Raw genomic sequence first — 22,677 nt, 5'->3', positions numbered from 1 at the left:
TTTTAAAGCAAAAATTATTCTTGATAATTTTGTGTTAGTAGAAAGAAAAAGAAACAGTTAAAAAAAAATGAAAGAGTGCCCTAAAAGCAGTTATTAACATTTTCCTATATTATTTCATATCATATGTGAATAAAAAACCAAATAATAATTGCCATGCGGAAATAATGATTTTCATTTTATATAGAGAAATTGATTGATAACGTATTAACGTGTGTGCATTCACTGCTATATAAGATCACCTTGAGGAGCTTACATTTCACACAACAAACACCAAGACATAGTGCAGCTAGCTATAGCTCTTTTCCACCACCATGAAACTTGCTCTTTTCTCTGTACTCACACTCCTCTCATTCCAATCAGTGTTCTCTGTTACACCATTGCATTTTCAACACCCACTTGACCCTTTAACCAAAGAAGAGTATCTAACTGTCCAAACCATAGTCCATAACAAATATCCCACCTCAAAGAACGTAGTATCATTCCACTATATTGGTCTAGATGACCCTGAAAAAGATGCTATTCTCAAATGGGAAACTTTGAAACCAAGTGTTATAACAATCCCTCGTAAAGCCTTTATCATTGCTATCATCAATGGCCAAAGCCATGAGATACTAATAGATTTAAGGCTGAAGAGAATTCTCTCTGACAATGTTTACAAAGGGAATGGTTTCCCTACACTAACCGTTGATGAACAAGCCATTGCAATAGAACTTCCAAAGAAATATCCTCCTTTTATTGCATCAGTGCAAAAGAGAGGTTTGAATCTCTCTGAAGTGGTTTGTTCTAGTTTCACTATGGGATGGTTTGGAGAAAAAGAGAATAGAAGGACTGTGAGAGTTGACTGTTTTATGAAAGAAAGTACTGTAAATATTTATGTGAGGCCTATTACTGGAATCACCATGGTGGCTGATCTTAGTCTTATGAAAATTGTTGAGTACCATGATAGAGATGTTGAAGCAGTGCCTACTGCTGAGAACACTGATTACAGGGTTTCAAAACAAAGCCCACCATTTGGACCAAAACAGCATAGTCTTGCTAGTCATCAACCTCAAGGTCCTGGCTTTCAGATCAATGGTCACAGTGTTAGGTAATAATTAAGGTTCTTGTTCCTTTTACTTTCCTTTTTGGGAGTCTGTTTCCCTTATTTATTTTTTTACAATGGTTTTTTCTTATTCTAAATTGGTATGGGTATTATCTGGATTTGGATTTTGTGACATATGTGGATGTGGGCCCTCTAATCTTTTAATTGAGATCCGGTTGTTCTATCTCTAAATAAAATAAAAAACTTGAAATCGGGACGATTGATTTTATCAGACGATCTAAAGGTGATTTATTGAAAATGTATACAGATAGATTTGTATAACTTCTCGAATGGCATATACATTATTTAGTACTCCTTCTTGTCCTTTTTATAAGAGATAAATGAGTTAACAAAAATTGATGTATTTAGTTTATAATATAGACAAAATTATATATCAATTTTTGTTGACCTCTCTTATTAAAATGATTAAAAGGAGTCTTGATAGCTAAGATTCAATTTACATATTTTCTAAAAATAATTTTCAATTTGCGTAATAAGTTACTAACTTGAATTTTTTTACGGAATAAGTTACTAGCTTGATTCGTGCCCATTTAAAATATCGATTTGTATGTATTTCGTCCATTACTTGAGAAATAATACCTGCGTATGATTTTTCAGCCGGGCCAACCGGAAGTTTCATATAGGATTTGATGTACGAGCTGGTATAGTGATATCACTTGCATCTATTTACGATCTAGAGAAACACAAGTCTCGTCGTGTACTCTACAAAGGCTACATTTCGAGCTTTTTGTGCCTTATCAAGACCCAACCGAAGAATTTTACTTTAAGACTTTCTTTGATTCGGAGAGTTTGGATTTGGTCCGTCAACGGTGTCTTTGATACCTAATCGTGATTGTCCACCACATGCTCGGTTCATTGATACATACATTCACTCGGCTGATGGTACACCAAGCCTATTGAAGAATGCAATTTGTGTGTTTGAACAATATGGTAATATCATGTGGCGTCACACCGAAACTCGGCATTCCTAATGAATTCGTAAGAGTTTTTCCCGCAACCAACTAATTTAATTAATCTATTTGTAACTAGTCATTCTATTTTTTTTTTGTTTGTGCATCTACCGATAGGTCGAAGAATCTAGAACCGAAGTGAATTTGATTGTAAGAACAAGTAGTCACCGTCGGAAACTACGACAATGTTTTAGATTGGGAGTTCAAAGCAAGTGGTTCTATCAAGCCTGCCGTAAGTATTTAGTTTATTTATTTGTTACTCCATGTTTACTAAATGTTTTATATAAATAATGATATGTAAGTGTAAGTGATCTCACAATTAAATGTAAGTAATATGGAGTGTTTACTATATTAATATATAATTACAAAACAGATTTTGTAATAAAATAATACATATAAAAAATTCGTAGTGTATTACCGGAAGATAAGATTTTCTTTTTTTGAAAAGATTGAAAGATAAGATATGGTTCTTCATAAACACGTTCATTTCATTCCCAATCTTCGAGAGAGTTTACCAAGCGGGCCACTAGAATAGTGTGTAATTATGTATCTTGTCTCTTGGTATATCTGGATTTTCTTAAGGCAAGGATCTAGATGTTTAATTCGACTTGAATAAGCTTAAATTAAAATTAAAATATGATATCACATATATTCAAATTTTCTAAAATGTCTTGTTAAATAACAAAAGAGACTTTAATCTTATTGTTTTATTGGTCTATTAGTTAGTTAGTCGATTTAAACATATATTATTTGCTTAGACACCATAATATTAAATGAATTTTTAAATCAAATAACAAGTCATAACAAACCTTTGAAAAGTCAAAACTTACTTTAACAAAATATTTAATTAAACGATTTGAAGTCTCTTTTGGTTTATTGTCAAAAAAAGGTCCCATTTCACTTTGGGTTAGTTACTTACTATTTTTATTTAAACCGAAAAAAAAAAAAAAAAAAAACATGTGCAGTATCCTATTATATTTAGCATATACCGCCAAGACAACAACTGTCCCACTTCACTTGTCAATTGTCATGTCCTTGGACTAATTGATTTTTCAAAATTTAATGTATGTATGTATGTACACAGATAGCACTGTCGGGTATATTGGAAATCAAGGGAACAAATATCAAGCACAAGGATGAGATTAAAGAAGATCTACATGGTAAATTGGTTTCAGCAAACAGCATTGGTATTTACCATGACCATTTCTACATGTACTATCTTGATTTTGATATCGACGGTGTTCAAAACTCATTTGAGAAAACAAGTTTAAAAACCGTGAGAACCACCGATGGAAGTTCAAAGAGAAAGAGTTACCGGACCACCGAGACTCAAATTGCTAAGACCGAATCGGATGCTAAAATTACTCTAGGGCTAGCCCTGTGCGAACTTGCAATTGTCAATCCTAACAAAAACTGCCGTTGGTAACGACATTGGATACCGTTTGATTCCAGCAATTCCAGCTCATCCACTTTTAACCGAAGATGATTACCCACAAATACGCGGTGCATTTACTAATTATAATGTTTGGGTCACACCTTATAATAGAACCGAAAAATGGGCTGGTGGACTTTATGTTGATCATAGCCGTGGAGAAGACACATTAGCCGTTTGGACCAAAAAGTATGATTTTTTTTATTTGATTTGTAAATTTGCTATTAATTGATCTTGGTAAGTTGATTATTATACTGATTAATTTGGAATTTATACAGGAATAGAGACATTGTGAACAAGGACATTGTGATGTGGCATGTAGTTGGAATTCATCATGTTCCAGCACAAGAAGATTTCCCTATAATGCCACTATTGAGCACTTCATTTGAGCTCAGGCCAACCAATTTCTTTGAGAGGAATCCAGTCCTTAAAACACTTTCTCCAAGAGATGTTGCATGGCCTGGTTGCTCTAATTAAAACTAGCTAATCTGTACAATTTATTTGCATTGGTGGTGGAACCATGAATAAATGTTGTTTGTTTGTTTGTTATTGTTTGTTGAATGTTGAATGAATGAATGAATGAATGAATGAATGAATGGGAGGTTTATTTTGCGAGCTGATTTTCGCTTTACCATGCCTTTGTGTTACTATTCATTGATAAACTGCACTATTTGTTTTTATTGTTGGGCATGATCTACCAAAGTGGAAAAGTTATGATATTGTCATGATTATCGGTTGAGCAACCATATGAAAGTTTGTAAATACAACTTACAAATGTTAGAATATGGTGCTTTCAATACAAAGAGTCTCTTCGAGAAATTAGATGGAAAAATTCTGTTCGAAATTGAATGCATTTACATACACACTTGCTTGTCCACAAGCATTTGCTACACATTTAGTTTGTTACTACCTTGCTCTCTCGAGTAGTGGAAACACGTCTCGATATGTTTGATCCTCCCATGAGCAACTGGATATTTGGATAGGTTTATAGTTGAATAGTTGTCAATTCTCAAGATCACATTTCTTCAAGCAATGTATTGAGCCATACACCTTAACAAGAACCTGAGGAATCTTCTATACTCTCTACCTCATATAAGGAGAGAGCTACAATATGTTCATTCTTTGAGCACCAAGATATTGAAGTTTTACTAATTATGAAAATGTAATCAAGCAGATTCAATGTAATCAAGCAAAGTTCACTTCACTATTGTCATCTTGGTTTGGAAACAAAATTCCATGATCAAGGTTTCCTTTTATGTACCTTCAAATTTGTTTGGTAGCTAGCATGTGAGACACTCTAGGGTTTTGCATAAACCTGTTCACTAGACTGACACTAAAAGCCAAATCAGGTCTTGTATTTCACACATACCTCAAGCATCCTATCCTATCACCATTCTGAATTGAGTGGAATCCACATTTCCTTCATTACCTTCCTTCACCAGATGTATGTCTGTTTCTACTGGAGTCGCAGCTGAGTAACAATTGCCCATCTCAAATTTCTTCAATATCTCTATAGCATATTTGGCTTGATGGACTAGCATTCCAAAGTTTGTCTATTGGAACTCAATTCTCATAAAATAATAAAATTGTCCCAAATCAGCCATATGGAATTCACTCATCATGCTTCTCCTAAATTCTTCAAAATTGAATTCATTGTCACAAAATGATTAAACCTATTTTTACAATCTTCTTGTTCCATGATTTTGGGACCTGCTTGAGCCCATTTAGAGTCTTATTCAATTTGTACACCTTTCCCTCTTGATTTCTTATCTCAAATCATGGTGTCTGCTAAACATATACCTCCTTGTCAATAGGTCCATTCAAGAATGCTGATTTCACATCCATTTGGCATATCTGCCACTGATTTCACATCCATGGCACATTCAAAACGTATTAGTTCAACATCTGCAAATAATGCTAAATACTCAAGTTTGCCATCAAAATCCACTTCATTATTTGAGATCATCTCACATTCTTGTAGCCTTTGAGGTTAAAGTCTTTGTCTTTCTGAGTTTCTAGCTCCCTAATATCTTCTTGACACATTGTTGTCACCATTGTCATGGTTAACTATGGATCATTTCTAGCCCGACTCCTTAATTTCATCAAGGATATCTCTCCTAGTCACTACTTACTTGTTAACTGGTCAAATAGTCTATATATAACCAATACGATTTGTTCTCCTTTGTCATCACATTGTTTGTAGTTCTTTGTAGTTTCTAATTAAAGATAAAATTTCATTTTAATTTTTTTTAATTTTTAACGAATCTCCTTAAGACATTTGTTAGAATTTTCATTCTTTATATTTTTTACCAAATACTTTATAAATGTTCTTTAAATCTAATGTATGGACCTATGCGTGCAAACTTTGGCTTAACTCAACAAGGATTGTTTTCTTGGGAATCAATTACATTCTTCATTTCTAGCTCATTTGTTCACAACAAGCTTGGTATGCCAAATTTTAGGTTTGTGACTTTTTGAATATTTGGTCTGATCTAATCCCTTCCTTTTGGAGAATTACTTTTCCCACCCTATGGCCTTCTCCGTGCCTGCGTTTTTTCCAAAATGACCTCGAGGTTTCCGGATTTTAAAATCCGGATTCATGTTTACTATTTTGGATTTTATAATCCGGACAATTCTTACGTATAATCACCATCGGCCTCTCTCACATTTCAAATAGCTTTTGAGTTTTGCTTTTAAAAACAACAAAAAAACTAAGTAAAAAATGCTACAAACCTGTCAAATAAAATCATAAAAATATAAAAGCAGCACCAAAAAATTCTAAAAATCAAATAAAACTAATGAAATTTTTTTCGGATTTTTACGAGAATATGAAAAATTAAAAAAAAATGAAAAATTGGTCTAAACGATGAAATTTTGGATTTTGAGGGGCGGAGTTCTCCCTTCTAAGGGAGTCATGGTCCTCGAATTTTTTCGATTTTCTCGGGGAAGTTTCGGAGCAATCCGATCAAGTAGCCCGAAAACCCGATTTTCGACTAAGAACAGTAACAATGACCCAAAAACGAATGATGAGAGTTAGGAAGATTAATATTATCCCTAAAATGACTATCCATGTTACAAACATGTTTAAAATTTGTGCCGATACGGTTCGTATTATATAATCCGAACTCGTTTTACCTTGAAAAATGGTGTTTAGGGGTTTCAGCATTATGTAATCCGAAAACATCATGTAACGCGCCTTATTTTTTGAAGTTTCGGATTACAAAATCCGGAAAAATACGTTACTCATTTTTTTCACCCTTTAACAAAAGAAAACAACACCATTCCGGATTATAAAATCCGGCAACTCAAAAACATTTTTGAAAAAAATAGGGCGCGCGGGGATGAGAAAAGTAAATCTCCTCCTTTTGTATCGTTCCTTTGTTATTAATGTTATCTTTGGTTGCAGTTCTATGCTGCAGCCTTTTTGAAAGAAAACAAAAAATTTATGGACCTATACGAGTTTTCAATCCGACGAGACTACTACATAGTACAAACCAGCTCAAAGATGGTTACTAGTCATTAAAACGGCACTTACCATTTGGGTACGAATAAGCTTTTGTTTCATCCCGACATGTGTGTTGTAGGCTTCACTAACGAGACAAATACAAATTGAGTTTTTCTGCTGATGCTAAAAGAAACTCCTCTCATGTAGCCAGAATTTTTAAGACTATATCTCATACTCATATTATGTGTTTATTATAATTCTTTTTTCTCTTTATTGTTTTCAATCAAGAAAAAAGAGAAAAAAATTATCATAAAAGTTATTTTAAATGGTTGTTCAAATATATCCCTACTCAATTTAATTTTGAGTAAATTACATTCTTCTCCTCAAAGATGCTTGAATTACACTCTCTTTCCCTCTTATGTTAAAATATACACTCTCCTCCCCTCTTATTTTTTTTTTTGAACAAATCAAAATGGAATATATTGCTCAAACGGACGAATAATTCATCCCGCACAAAGTGTGCTAAAATGATGAATCATCCAAATGTTACAAACCAGAGCACCTATGAATAGGTTGCCACCATAAAAGCAAGAAAAAATTACACATCACCCATACAACAAAGTGGGTGTCTCCACCAATCATGATAACCAAAAGCAATAGGAACAAAGTGCGAAGACAGCCAAAGAAATGAGTTCATCTTCACCTTTTCAAAATACCGTGTATATTGATTACCGCATTTTTGAAGACACGATTGTCTCTATCTTTCCAAATTGCCCAAACACACGCATGCCAAATAATTTTAAGGTAGGAATGAGTAGCTCTCGGAAGCGCCGCTAATTGAGTAAACCGCAAATAGTGCTCCTTGATACTTCCTGGAAAAACCAAATAGATGCCAAGCCATTGAGAAACTAAATTCCGGACATTCCCAAATAATGCACAACCAATAAAAAGATGATTTGTTGTCTCGGTGAAACCACATCCTCCAACACATATATTATCATTAGGTTGCAAGATATGTTTTCTCACTAAGTTTGATTTTGTTAGAATTCTATCTTGAGAAGACGCCAAGCAAAGAGAGAAACTTTAGAAGGAATCAATATATGCCAAACGGTAGATATTACGTTTTCGGTTGTCGGTTCAACTTGAGAAGTTAAAAATTGATAAGTCCCACGCACCGAATATCCATGACCGGGATCAAGTAGCCACCTCCAATAGTCATGAATATTATCCCGCAAAAAACGTTATTTACCATAACAATACATTCCCTCATACTATCCTCCTCCCATGCCCACAAACGTCTCCTCCAACTCCACGCATTCCCTCCTTCCTCCCAACCCAATCTAGCCATCTCATCCACCGTACACTCTTTATGAACCGATAACTCATAAAGGCGGCTGAATTGGAGTTTTAGTGGAACTCCATCCAACCATTTATCGGTCCAAAATAAAGTGTTCTTCCCATCACATACCACCCTCTCAACGTTGTCCTCAAACCAGCTTTCCTACTCCCGACCCTATCCCCTCCCTCACGCCTCCCATCATCCTCCACCAAGCCGAGGCATTTTGGTCCCCTTCCCGAATACAACCACCAACCACCCCATATCCGGCCTTCAACACACGGTACCACAAACTATCTTTCTCAACTAACAACCTCCAACACCAATTTCCTAACAAAGATAATTTAAATTCCCTAAGCCTCCCGACCCCCAAACCACCATTATCAACAGATAAACAAATAGAGTCCCAATTTATCCAAGAGATTTTTTTAGAGACCTCATTACCCCCCCAAAAAAAATTTTAAAAAAGAGATTCAATAGAGGAAATTATACCTATAGGAGCCTTGAAAAAAGAAAGAAAATAAATCGGTAGAGAGAACAGACGGACTTCGAAGAACCAGGCGACCACCAAAAGATAAAAACTTGTTGTTCCAGGACGATAACCGTGAAGTAATAAGCTCAACCGCAGTTTCCAAAACCGAGTTTCCTACTATCACCCCCAATAGGCAATCCCAAATACAAAAACGGAATCGTGCCGGTTCTACAATTTAACACCGAAGCAGCCTTCTACTAACCAAGTTGACGAAATATTAACCCCCGTAAGCATGCTTTTATTAAAGTTGACCTTCGGACCCGATATCTCCCGAAGTAGCAACAACACCGCATGGATGGAACGCACATTCAACCAACATTTTGTGCCAAGAATAAGAGTGTCATCGCCGAATTGAAGATGTGATAGCTTGACACCCTCCCCGTCTTCCAACCCCGTATGCGAAACAAATTATTAGATGCCAAAGCCTTCATCAACACATCAAAGCCTTCAGCCGCCAATAAGAATAAAAAGGGGGAAAGAGGGTCCCCTTGTCCGAGACCCCGCTCTAAAGAAAACTCTTTCGTCGGACTCCCATTCACAAGAACCGAGGCCGTAGCCGTTCCAACACATTCCATTATCCACTTTCGCCATAAAATTGGGAAATTCATGCTTTTCATAACCGAGTTCAAATAATTTAAATCCACCGAATCGTAAGCCTTCTCAAAATCTACCTTGAATAACAACAACTCCTTTTTCAAGCGTCGAGCTTCAACAACCACCTCATTAGCAACAAGGATACCATCAAGAATCTCGTTTGCCACGGATAAAAGCCGATTGAGAATCCGACACAACAAACTCCATACCGACCTTAACCTATTCGCGAGGACTTTTGCCAACACCTTATACAAGCAACCAACCAAAGGCAATAGGTCGGAAATCAGCCAAACATTGAGGGCTATCCACCTTTGGAATCAAAGTAATAAACGTCGAATTTACCCCTTTGTCGCCTTCCCGTTCCGTGAAATTTCGATAAAAATCTCATGAAATCATCCTTCAACTCATGCCAAAAATCTTTAATAAAGCCGAAATTAATTCCATCGGGGCCCGGACTTTTAAAGCTCTCACAGTCCCAAACGGCTGTTTTACCTCTTCCAAAGTAAACGGACGCACCAAACTACTTGCTTGTGGATATGACAATTTTCGGAAATTCATCCCTTCCACCCCCGGCCGATCCATCTCCGAGGCACTAAAATGACTAGAAAAATGATTACGAACAGCCATTCGAATATTTTGAACTCCTTCGACAGGTACTCCATCCACATTAATTAAGTGAATAGAATTTCTTCTCCGTCTCGTTTGACATTATATTATGAAAATTTTTTGAATTTGCATCACCTTCCTTAACCCAATTCATTCTCGCCTTTTGCCAATTCATACTAGTAATTCTCGTCTTGTTAACGAATGCCCCGGAGCACTCTTTAAGCATCCCAAATTTAGTAATTATTTTTTAAAAAGTCAACTATTACAATTTCCAATGCATTCAATACACAACTTTCATTAAAAGCTTACCATTTTAAGAGCTTAAAGAGTGCCCGAGGGCACTCGTTAACATTCCCCATAAAATAATAATCACATGTTATTTTTGTTGTTGTTATATTATCTTTATTTATATTTACACGACACTATAGTCCAAACAAACCCTTGGAGATAGTGTGTGCAATCTGTTATTTAAGGGCACCTTGGGGAGCTTCCATTTCACACACAAACATACACCAAGCTAGTGAAGCTAGCTATAGCTCACAATGGCTTCCACCACCACCATGAAACTTGCTCTTTTCTCTGTTCTTACAATCCTCTACTTCCAAGCAGTGGTCTCTGTAAAGCCATTGCGTCAACATCCACTTGACCCTTTAACCAAACAAGAGTTTCAAACTGTCCAAACCCTAGTCCATAACAAATATCCCACCTCAAAGAACAGGGTAGCTTTCCACTATATTGGCCTAGATGACCCCGACAAAGATTATATCTTCAAATATGAACATTCTCTAATTCCTGTAGTAATCCGTCGTAAATCCTTTGTCGTTGCTATCATCAATGGACAAAGTCATGAGATAGTAATTGATATAAGGTTGAAAACTATTGTCTCTGACAATGTTCATAAGGGATATGGTTTCCCTATCTTATCCGTTGAGGAACAAGGTCTTGCCATAGGGCTTCCACTTAAATATCCTGCTTTCATTGATTCAGTGAAAAAGAGAGGTTTGAATCTCTCTGAGGTGGTTTGTTCTAGTTTCACTATGGGGTGGTTTGGAGAAGAAAAGAGTAGTAGGACTATAAGAGTAGACTGTTTTATGAAAGAAAATAGTGTTAATATATATGTGAGGCCTATTAGTGGATTAACAATTATTGTTGATCTTGGACTAATGAAAATTGTTGAATATCATGACAGAGAAATTGAAGCTGTACCTACAGCTGAGAACACTGAATATCAGGTTTCAAAACAAAACCCACCATTTGGACCAAAACAGCATAGTCTTACTAGTCATCAACCTCAAGGTCCTGGCTTCCAGATCAGTGGCCATAGTGTTAGGTACGTAATGTTCTTTTTCTTTTATGGTATTGGTTTCCTTATTAGGAATTCGTAAATAGTGTATTGATGGGATGGATGCATGGTACTGACTAGATTTGGTTTGCCAATTTCTATTCCTAAAAAAAAAAAAGGAAAAAAATGAAATGTTTAATATTTTCATATATACTGTACTAACTAATAACTACAAATCCTAAAAAAACTAATAACTACTAATGGTCATACACGTGAGATTTCAATAAATTGACACTTGTAGTTATATCAATATCTTTTAGATTTGTCCTCGTAAACTTAACTCAGTTGGTATGGACAAAATATGCAAGGTCCGGGGTTCGAAACCCGACCACCACCAAAAAATATCTTTCAGATTTAAATAAGATTTAAATATGTTTTTTATGTAAAAAATATATAACGTATTTTATTATTGCTTCTTTTTTCTTGGTAAATTACGATTTTTTTTTATACTTAGTCCTTGCAAAATTTATTTATATTAAAATTGGTTCTTATAATATGTATAATATAATATTTAAAAACCTTTAAATATGCACTGCACAAAGACTAAGGATATTTCTTTTATACAGAGACTAAGGATAATTGTAAGGGCAAAACCACAAATCTGAATTATTTTGACGCATACACATCATTTAACTATTTTAATAATAAAAATTAGTTTTTTTCCTTTCTACCTTTTTTCATTTATATGTGTATGTCTAAATACTTTAGATTTAAGATTGCGACCACTCAATAATTCCTCCATCACTAAAATAAATATTACATTTCTCAATTTCAATATTAATAAATTTTGTGGGGATTAAAATAAATTAAAAAGGAACAAAAATAAAAGTAATATATTTACAAGTTATAGGACCAAAACTTATTTTTGTAGGATCAAAGTTATATTTAAACCTATTTTATATTTTTAAAAGTTTAATAAAAGTTGGGATTAAAATTATTTGATATAATACTAAATAGTTTTGTGGTTTTATTAAAAATTTGTGTGATTAATTTATTCAATAAAACTTTTAAATATAATTATTTGTATTATTCTATTGCTAGCACTCAATTTGCATAATAAGTTTGCTAGTTAGGCGGAATAATTTTACCAAGACTTGGTTTGGACTAACTTGATCTTCGCTCATTTTATATAGCCAATTTTTTTTTTTATGATTTAATTTGTGATATGTACTACGCATTGGTCTTTGCTTGAGATATAATAACATATGTATGTGTTTATTCAGTTGGGCCAATTGGAAGTTTCATATAGGATTTGATGTACGAGCTGGTATTGTAATTTCCCTTGCATCTATTTATGATCTAGAGAAGCACAAATCTCGTAGAGTATTATACAAAGGGTATATTTCTGAGTTGTTTGTGCCATACCAAGATCCAACAGAAGAATTTTACTTTAAGACATTTTTCGATTCCGGTGAGTTTGGATTTGGTCTATCGACTGTGTCTTTGATACCCAACCGTGATTGTCCACCACATGCTCAATTCATTGATACATATGTTCACTCTGATGATGGTACCCCAAGCCTCTTGAAGAATGCAATTTGTGTTTTTGAACAATATGGTAGTATTATGTGGCGTCATACTGAAACGGGCATTCCTAAGGAATTTGTAAGAATCTTTACTACGACCATCTAACTCGATTAATTTATTTATTTTTAGACAAATAATCAACTAGTTGTAAATATTTATCTCTTTTTTTTGTTGTTGACAGATCCAAGAATCTAGAACTGAAGTGAATTTGATTGTTAGAACAGTAGTCACGGTGGGAAACTATGACAATGTTTTAGATTGGGAGTTCAAAACAAGTGGTTCCATCAAGCCCTCTGTACGTATTTAATTAAATTTATTTATTTGTTCCTCTAAGTTTATTATTTATTTGAGTAAAATCATTTACTTTTATAGTACTAAATAAAATAAAAATGTTTCGAAGATAAGAAAACGGTCCTGCAAAAACTACATCATAATTGGCAAAAATTAGTGACCGGTCTATTTTAATTTTGGACCGCACGAAATAATTGCATGTAGGCATGGCAATGGGGCGGGGTGGGGATGGGTTTTACCTTCCCCGTCCCCATACCCGATTCTCATATACTTACTTGTTACCCTACCCATACCCAACGGGGATGAGAAATTGAATCTCATCCCCGTCCCCGACGGGTTCGGGTATCCCCGCCCCATCCCCGTCCCCGCATTGAATATTTTTTTTAATAAAAATAGAAGTTTTTTTGCATCCCTAAAAGCATCGTTGTAATAAATTATCCAACAATACGCTCACTTTAACATTTGTTAGACGGAATGATTTAGTTGATCCTTTAAATATCAATTGTAATTTTCATTAACATGATAATTATCGAACAAAATAACATGACATATCAACATAAAGTAATTTTTTACATTTGGGACGGGTTAGGGTGTGGGTTCGGGGTGGGTACATATATACCCGTTACCCGTCTCATACCCGTATTTTGAAATCGGGAAAAACCCATTCCAAACCTAGTCAAAACGGGGAAAACCCGTCAAATTGAGTTTGGTTCGAGCAGTAATCGTGGGTATGAGTTTTGTTGCCATGCCTAATTGCACGATGTGGAATTCATGATTGTGTTTGTAAGTTGTAACACGACGTGGTTCGTTCATTTCATTCACAATCCCTAAGGGTGTTATTTTTTTCATGTAATGTAATGGTTAAAAATGAAGTTTGAAACTTGACCCTCACATGTATAATGTGATATCTTTATTAAATGAGTTATGCCTCGTCGGAACATAATACATTTCAAAATCTCAAGTTTGGTTAAAAATTATCAAATATTATATTGTGTGTATAAATTTGGTGAGACCAATATGAATTTTAAGTTTAAAAAAACAATGGGTTAGGATGTGTGCTAACGTGTTAATGTGTATTGTTAGCATTCCTTTGTATATTAATTTAAAATCTTCATAACTTTTTTTCACTTTTATTTTTTGGTCTTGTTGATTTGTTTTAAATGAATTTATTTTGTAACAATTGCAAATGGAAAGTGGATAGTTTAGATATACGACAGATTTATTTAAACGATTTGAAATCAATTTTAGTGTGATTTTTTTCCATTTTTTAAGTAACCGTGAGAAACGTGTGTTATTTTTTCCATTTTTAGCATACGACCAACCAAGAATCCAAGAGACAATACAGCATACCTCCCCCCCCCCCTGCAAAAACTACATCATAATTGGCAAAAATTAGTGACCGGTCTATTTTAATTTTGGACCGCACGAAATAATTGCATGTAGGCATGTCAATGAGGCGGGGTGGGGATGGGTTTTACCTTCCCCGTCCCCATACCCGATTCTCATATACTTACTTGTTACCCTACCCATACCCAACGGGATGAGAAATTGAATCTCATCCCGTCCCCGACGGGTTCGGGTATCCCCGCCCCATCCCCGTCCCCGCATTGAATATTTTTTTTAATAAAAATAGAAGTTTTTTTGCATCCCTAAAAGCATCGTTGTAATAAATTATCCAACAATACGCTCACTTTAACATTTGTTAGACGGAATGATTTAGTTGATCCTTTAAATATCAATGGTAATTTTCATTAACATGATAATTATCGAACAAAATAACATGACATATCAACATAAAGTAATTTTTTACATTTGGGACGGGTTAGGGTGTGGGTTCGGGGTGGGTACATATATACCCGTTACCCGTCTCATACCCGTATTTTGAAATCGGGAAAAACCCATTCCAAACCTAGTCAAAACGGGGAAAACCCGTCAAATTGAGTTTGGTTCGAGCAGAATCGTGGGTATGAGTTTTGTTGCCATGCCTAATTGCACGATGTGGAATTCATGATTGTGTTTGTAAGTTGTAACACGACGTGGTTCGTTCATTTCATTCACAATCCCTAAGGGTGTTATTTTTATCATGTAATGTAATGGTTAAAAATGAAGTTTGAAACTTGACCCTCACATGTATAATGTGATATCTTTATTAAATGAGTTATGCCTCGTCGGAACATAATACATTTCAAAATCTCAAGTTTGGTTAAAAATTATCAAATATTATATTGTGTGTATAAATTTGGTGAGACCAATATGAATTTTAAGTTTAAAAAAACAATGTGTTAGGATGTGTGCTAACGTGTTAATGTGTATTGTTAGCATTCTTTGTATATTAATTTAAAATCTTCATAACTTTTTTTCACTTTTATTTTTTGGTCTTGTTGATTTGTTTTAAATGAATTTATTTTGTAACAATTGCAAATGGAAAGTGGATACTTTAGATATACGACAGATTTATTTAAACGATTTGAAATCAATTTTAGTGTGATTTTTTCCATTTTTTAAGTAACCGTGAGAAACGTGTGTTATTTTTTCCATTTTTAGCATACGACCAACCAAGAATCCAAGAGACAATACAGCATACCCCCCCCCCCACCACCTCACATGCATGTCCTGTCATACTTACGTATATTCTGATTAATTAATTTTTCAAAATTTATGTATGTATACTATACAGATTGCACTATCGGGTATACTGGAAATTAAGGGAACAAACATTAAGCACACGAATGAGATTAAGGGAGAACTGTATGGTAAATTGGTGTCAGCAAACAGCATTGGAGTTTACCATGATCATTTCTACATGTACTATCTTGATTTTGATATTGACGGTCCAGAAAACTCGTTTGAGAAAACAAGTTTAAAAACCGTAAGAATCAACGATGGAAGTTCAAAGAGAAAGAGTTCTTGGACCACCGAGACTCAAATTGCTAAGGCGAATCGATGCAAAAATCACAATTGGACCTTCCCCAACCGAACTAGTCGTGATTAATCCAAACAAAAAACCGCGATCGGAAACCATATCGGATACCGTTTGATTCCGGCAATTCCAGCTCATCCACTTCTAACCAAAGATGATTACCCACAAATACGTGGTGCATTTACTAATTATAATGTTTGGGTCACACCTTATAATAGAACCGAAAAATGGGCTGGTGGACTTTATGTTGATCATAGTCGTGGAGATGACACATTAGCTGTTTGGACCAAACAGTAAGATCAATTTTATTTTTTGTGGATTTGATATCAACTGAGATCTTAGTAAGATGATTATTATACTAATTATTAATTTGAATTGTGAATTAAAATGTACGTTTGCAGGAATAGAGACATTGTGAACAAGGACATTGTGATGTGGCATGTAGTTGGAATCCATCATGTTCCAGCACAAGAAGATTTCCCAATAATGCCACTATTGAGCACTGGATTTGAGTTGAGGCCAACAAATTTCTTTGAGAGGAATCCTGTTCTTAAAACACTTTCTCCAAGAGATGTTGCATGGCCTGGTTGCTCCAATTAAAACTAGAGAATGTGTGCAATTGATTTGCATTTATCAGGCTTATCGGACGGTCTGACATATTCTCACATCTAGCGGCAAGTGTAGCCATGAATAAATGTCCGTCTGTTTTCAACTATTATTATAAATTGTTTTATGTTTAGGATTTGCTTTCTAATTATTGTGCAAGCATGATTGAGTTGTGGTGTGGCCTTGTGGGAACCTAGTACACGACGACAGGCCTTTGGACTGCTACTCTGTATGTTGCTTAGCCTTTTTTGTTAATTTGTTTGGCTTATCGCTTTGTACTTTTCTACAGTGCTGCTTGTCAAGTTGCTCTCATCCTTTTAAGGATAATTTCATTTTTCCTAGATTGGTGCGGTCCATGCTTATATAACAGCGTGTAAAATGAAAATTCATTTATATCTAACAACACATAAAAAAACAATATGATGAGGACATCAATTTATAAGTACTGAAATACATGAGAAACAACTTTAAAAGTGAAAAAAATAAAACAAGATGTAAAGGAATTAAGTCACAATTCTGTAGTAATTGAAGAATTTTTTCTTCTGAGAATTCATATATGGCATTGGCTCCAACTGAAATTTGATGAAACTATCTTGTAATTCTCTGTGGAACTTCTGAAGCCCCAACATGGATAACTGTCGTGCATAACAGTTGTGTTGCGGTTACAATTATTGTGATTGTTTCAAGGGTGCGCTGGAGAAAATAATAAAACCAAAAATAATGAATATGATGTTACTAGCTTAGCTTTTTAAGATTAATATATAAGTGTACCAGTAAAATAAAAAAACACAATGTAGTAATTAATTAATAAAATTTGAACTTGTGTCGCACCATTTTCTTAGCTACCAAATTACACTAGAAATAGAGTAAATTAGTTATGAATCTACATACTATTGATTGATTTTCTTAAATTGATATTTTGTGATATATAAAGAAGCTTACTAGGTTTGAATCAGTCCAACCACGTTCAATCTCTTTGCATGCAAATCTGCAAGAAAATTGGTACACCCATATTACAATGTATTTGGATTGGGAATTATTGTAGAGAAATTTGATACTACAATAATGCAAATAGAACTATATGTAATCAAAATAGGGGGATTAGAATAAGGCTGACCCCATGGCTAACAGAGTGAGTGCCCATGTTGTCAGTGAAGACATGGCTGCAGCATTTAAATTAGGAGCATTCCATTGGAATATGTTATTCAATCCAGTTACTGATGTAGTGAAACCCACAACACCAGCAATTAGAGTGAAGATTATGAAAAAACCAGTTGTCATGTTTCCCATTGGAAAGTATATTGGGAATATGTGAGCTGGAGTGGTCAAAACTGATGCTGCAAATACAGAACCAATTCAAGGAAACAAATTATATGATTAAGAATTGAAATTATCCTCTCTCAAAAAAAAAAAAGAATTGAAATTATCAATATTTTATTTTGGTTTAAATATGATTTTATTCATGCAATCATAGCATTTTTTTTAAGTCCTTGTAAAAAAATTTGTTTGGATTCAATCTCTCGCAAATTCAAAAATTGTTGCTTTTAAATACCGACGTTCTACGTGGTCCAATATAATCACGAAATATGACACCAAGTGGCTCAATAAATTGATGTTAGAGAAACGTCAATTTTTTATTTGCATGGACTAAACTCAAAAAAAAAAAAATTTGCAAGGACTAAAACTAAAATGCTATGAATGAGTAAATAAAATCATATTTAAACCTTATTTTTCAGCTGATAAATCAATTTGAATTACCTGCTTCCCTAGACCTTTGAATGCCATGATTCATTGCCCATGAAGCAATTACAATCACAATGAAATACAACACTAGATTGAGGGTTAAAAGGCCTAAGGCTACTGATTTTGATCCTCCGGAAGCCATCCTCAAACAACAATGATCAAGTTTTAATTCTAAAAAAACTTGGATTGTGGTTTTTCCTATTCAAGTTTAGTATAGTTCGACATATATATAGGCCAAACCAGACCATTACTATGAAAGGTTGTCCTTGTACAACAATATGGTTCTTTTCTTTGCTGTTCACCAGTGAAAAGAAATTTCTTCAACACAAAGAAATGGCATGTATTCTTTGATCATTATTTGGTTTGTCCAGTGAAGGGGTAAGGAATATTTTTCATATATTATTTTAGGAAAATTCTATGAAGAAGTCGGGCAAATGACTTCTTCGGTGAAGTTACCCTACATCCAATAATAATGTGCCACATGTCATACGTGTTGATTGTTGCTTGGAATATAGTGTGTACCTGCTCAATATGTTCCACTTTGTAGACTAGTTTTTTTGAACCATCAGATTAATCACCTCACTGGTGTTATTGTGTGTCTTTCACACTATATTATTTCCTTTCTCCTTTTTGAATTTTTCTTCCTTCTATTTCAAAAATTATTTAAATAAACCTTTTTATAATAATCCTTTTTATAAAAAATATTTCATTATTAAAAATAAAAAAACCCAGGAAGATTATGAACATCATCACCATCTTCATACCTTCATCATCTTCTTTATTGAACAAAAAACAAAATAGCTACTCAAATACACCTTCAAAAATTAAAATGTCCTGATCTGTGTTATTAAAGTTTCCAGATCTTTGCTCAAAAAAAAAAAGTTTCCAGATCTATGTCGTAAAATTCAGCAACATAGGCACAAAGATAGGATGAACGCGACGATGGCAGCAGTAATCCGGCGATGGTTTAAGGGTTGTTTGAACAACACACAACATTTTTTTCAAACACCTGATTTTGTGATTTAAATAGATAGGAAGGAAGAGGAGAATTAGAAGTATATTGAAAATGAATTATAATCATCATTTTCGACGTTTAAAATAAGTATAAATCATCGGGTTCAATTTCGGGTGCCAATGGTTTGATTCGGGTTTAAACGACCCGGTTGGAGGTTGAAGACGACTTCCTCTTTTTTTAATCGGACTTTTTATTACAAATAGAAAAGAGCGAAAAAATAGTTCAAATTGATTGTATGCGTTGCAGTGGCTTAGCGAATTTTAAAAAGGTTGTGGTCGTGAGTTCGATCCCTGCTCCCTATATTTTTGTTTTGCAATTGCCATGTTTTCCAATTCCTTTCCAATTAATACGGTAGCATGTTTTTTGTTTTGCAATTGCCATGTTTTCCAATTCCTTTCCAATTAATACGGTAGCAATTTTTTTTTGAAATTTTTGAAAGAAAGCTAAGAAAAAATCATGATAAAAAAGTTAACGTGTGGGATTCTTTCATTATGGACATAATTAAGCATTTATTAGATTTGTTATGCGCTTATTAATAATAGTAAATACCGAAATAAATGCGCAATTACTTTGAAACAGTTTTGACTTTTGATTTTTATAGAAGAAAAAAATCAGAATTTGAAAAATTGAAGGATCAAGATAGATATCGAACTGTGTACATAAAAGCAAATCCTTGAAAAACTAACCACCGAATCAATTACTTATTTTAGTATTCAAGTGAAATATATTGTATTTATACTACTCCCTCCAAATATATTTACAAGAGACAATTTACTTTTTAGATACATTAAATAATTTATGTATTTGGTTTAGGTTCTTGACTAGATACATACATTATTCAATGTATCTAAAAAGTCAACTTTTTCTTGTAAATAGGACCGAAGGGAGTACTACTTATTGAAAATTTGTAAATTCGAAAACAAATATAAAACTAAATTTATTGAAACAAATAATGCTAAAATTGAAGTAGCCGTTACTTCATTAAACCAAAATTATTTAACAAATGGAGTGAAATATTTAATGGATAGGATTGAAAGTATTATATATAGTTTGTTGAGATATTTAATCTACATAAAATATTAGGAATTCAATAAAAAGATTAAATAAAATATTTTGTTTACAAGATCAATAGTTTGTTGAGATATTTATTTGAAATAAAATATTGATTTTAAAAAATAAAAGTAATAAAAATATTAACAAGTAAATTTTGTACTCCTATATCTTTATAGAAAAAAGTTAATCTAATTAAACGGTACGGTTAATTATATTTGTTTCCGTTTGTGACCTAGACCACTTTTCTCGTCGTCGGACAAGCGTACTTCTCAATTGACTAAGTTTCGAAGAGATAGATTGTCGGATCGACTTACCGGTCGAGATTCCAATGCGAAAAATTCAGTTCCTACTTCCTTCTTACTATATTAAGGTCATATTCAATGGTCGATTGATTATATATGATAGCGTCGGTAGGTTGGGTCTGTTTTGATCGTCGGAGCAATGTCCTTCCGTGTTGATTAGGTTTCTAATTTTGAAAACTTATGACTTTTTCAAAATATCGACATTAATAAGTGTTCTTATTAAATGTCTTCTTATTAAATCGGATGACTCGGTTATATAACTCGGTCTCTATAAAAAAAATATTTGTGTTAAATTGGACTAAATCGTGTGACTCGACGTTTTTTAAAGAAAATTACACTTATAAAATGTCACAGATTATTGAACTAAAAAAATGGTAGATAAATAAGAAACACCCACCATTTTTAAATGAATATAAAATATCTTACATTTAACACTATTTTTATGAAACAAATAATGTATCATTTTTTTTAGAAAATATAGAAACTAATAAAGGAAAAAAATATTTTTATGGGTTTTTTGTTTTTTATTTTACGGTGTGTTTGATGAAATTTTGAAGAAAATGATGTAGATGAGGACGAAAGAAGATGAATAAATGGTAAAAAAAATGGATGTTGGTGATGCACCGTTAGATACAATAGACTCTTAAGGTCATATTCAACGGTACGATTGATTATATTTGTTTCCGTTGGTGACCTAGACTTTTTTCGGTCGTCGGACAAGCGTACTTCTCGATTGACTAGGTTTCGAAGGGATAGTTTGTCGGATCGACTTACCAATCGAATTCCGATTTGAAAAATTCCGGTTCCTACTTCCTTCTTACTCTATTAAGGCCATATTCAACGGTACGATTGATTATATTTGTTTTCGTTTGTGACCTAGACTCTTTTCGGTCGTCGGACAAGCGTACTTCTCGATTGACTAGGTTTACGAAGGGATAGTTTGTCGGATCGACTTACCAATCAGATTCCGATTTGAAAAATTCTAGTTCCTACTTCTTTCTTACTCTATTAAGGTCATACTCAACGGTACGATTGTCTATATTTGTTTTCGTTTGTCACCTAGACTCTTTTCGGTCGTCGGACAAGCGTACTTCCCGATTGACTAGGTTTACGAAGGGATAATTTGTCGGATCGACTTACCAATCAAATTTCGATCTGATAAATTCTAGTTTCTATTTCGTTCTTATTCTAATAAGGTCATATTCAACGGTACGATTAATTATATTTGATATCGTTAAGTCGGTTTGATCTGTTTTGATCGTTGGAGCAATGTTCTTCCATGTTGACTAGGTTTCAAATGTGATAGTTTGTCGATCGACTTACACCGAAGATTCGATTTCCGAAATTCCAGTTCTCGCTTCGTTCTTATTCCAATAAGGTCATATTCAACGGTCCGATTGATTAAATTTGATTCCGTTGGTCGACTAGGTTCGATTTGATCATCGCAATAATGTCCTTTCGTGTTGACTAGGTTTCTAATGTGATAGTTCGTCGGATCGACTTACATTGAAGATTCCGATTTCCAAAATTCCAGTTCTTGCTTCGTTCTTATTCAAATAAGTTCATATTCAACGGTCGATTGATTATATCGATAGCGTTAGTCGGTTGGGTCCGTTTTGATCGTCGGAGCAATGTCCTTCCATGTTGACTATGTTTGTAATGGGATGGTTCGTCGGATCAACTTACATTGAATATTACGATTTCCAAAATTCAGTTTATGTTTCGTTCTTATTCGAATAAGGTCATATTCAACGATCCGATTGATTATATTATGTTGACATTTATCTTATTAAAATTGTAGTAGATACCTAATTATAATTTTATTAAAAATTCTTTCAAGAAACAATTATTAAAAATAAAATTAAAATAGCTAATATTAAT

General features: G+C 33.9%; 1 protein-coding gene and 2 pseudogenes across 3 annotated transcripts; 2 read left to right on the top strand and 1 right to left on the bottom strand.

The window, feature by feature from the left end:
- The first annotated feature begins 258 nt into the window (after nt 1-258).
- On the top strand, nt 259-4,104 carry LOC146902451 (primary amine oxidase-like; annotated as a pseudogene). The gene is made up of 5 exons (XR_015021497.1): nt 259-1,087; nt 1,700-2,080; nt 2,170-2,284; nt 3,137-3,673; nt 3,763-4,104. The product of XR_015021497.1 is annotated as a primary amine oxidase-like (transcript).
- A 6,390-nt stretch (nt 4,105-10,494) lies between these two features.
- Nucleotides 10,495-17,024, top strand: LOC146902450 (primary amine oxidase-like; annotated as a pseudogene). The gene is made up of 5 exons (XR_015022874.1): nt 10,495-11,327; nt 12,563-12,944; nt 13,048-13,161; nt 15,835-16,370; nt 16,479-17,024. The product of XR_015022874.1 is annotated as a primary amine oxidase-like (transcript).
- A 66-nt stretch (nt 17,025-17,090) lies between these two features.
- Nucleotides 17,091-18,795, bottom strand: LOC146902449 (AWPM-19-like family protein). The gene is made up of 4 exons (XM_085735779.1): nt 18,442-18,795; nt 17,801-18,020; nt 17,626-17,671; nt 17,091-17,376 (listed from the first exon to the last, which is right to left on the bottom strand). Exons 1-4 carry the CDS (start codon nt 18,566-18,568, stop codon nt 17,272-17,274), a joined length of 498 nt encoding a protein of 165 aa, XP_085591905.1. The 5' UTR covers nt 18,569-18,795; the 3' UTR covers nt 17,091-17,271.
- Between the last annotated feature and the right edge of the window lie 3,882 nt (nt 18,796-22,677).

Source organism: Medicago sativa, chromosome 8 (genome assembly GCF_051527215.1).
Source record: "Medicago sativa cultivar Bolivia chromosome 8, Bolivia_mono, whole genome shotgun sequence".
NCBI lineage: Eukaryota > Viridiplantae > Streptophyta > Magnoliopsida > Fabales > Fabaceae > Medicago > Medicago sativa.
The sequence above is the reverse complement of the archived record's forward strand: the minus strand, read 5'-3'. Positions and strand labels throughout refer to the sequence as shown.

Bases quoted from the DNA above. Each gene is read 5' to 3' on its own strand.
- LOC146902449 (XM_085735779.1), bottom strand. From the start codon at position 18,568: ATGGCTTCCGGAGGATCAAAATCAGTAGCCTTAGGCCTTTTAACCCTC. The intron at 17,672-17,800 runs GTCAGCCTTATT...ATTTTCTTGCAG, and splicing joins CTCACTCTGTTAGCCATGGG to ATTTGCATGCAAAGAGATTG. The intron at 17,377-17,625 runs GTAAGCTTCTTT...TATTTTCTCCAG, and splicing joins GTTGGACTGATTCAAACCTA to CGCACCCTTGAAACAATCAC.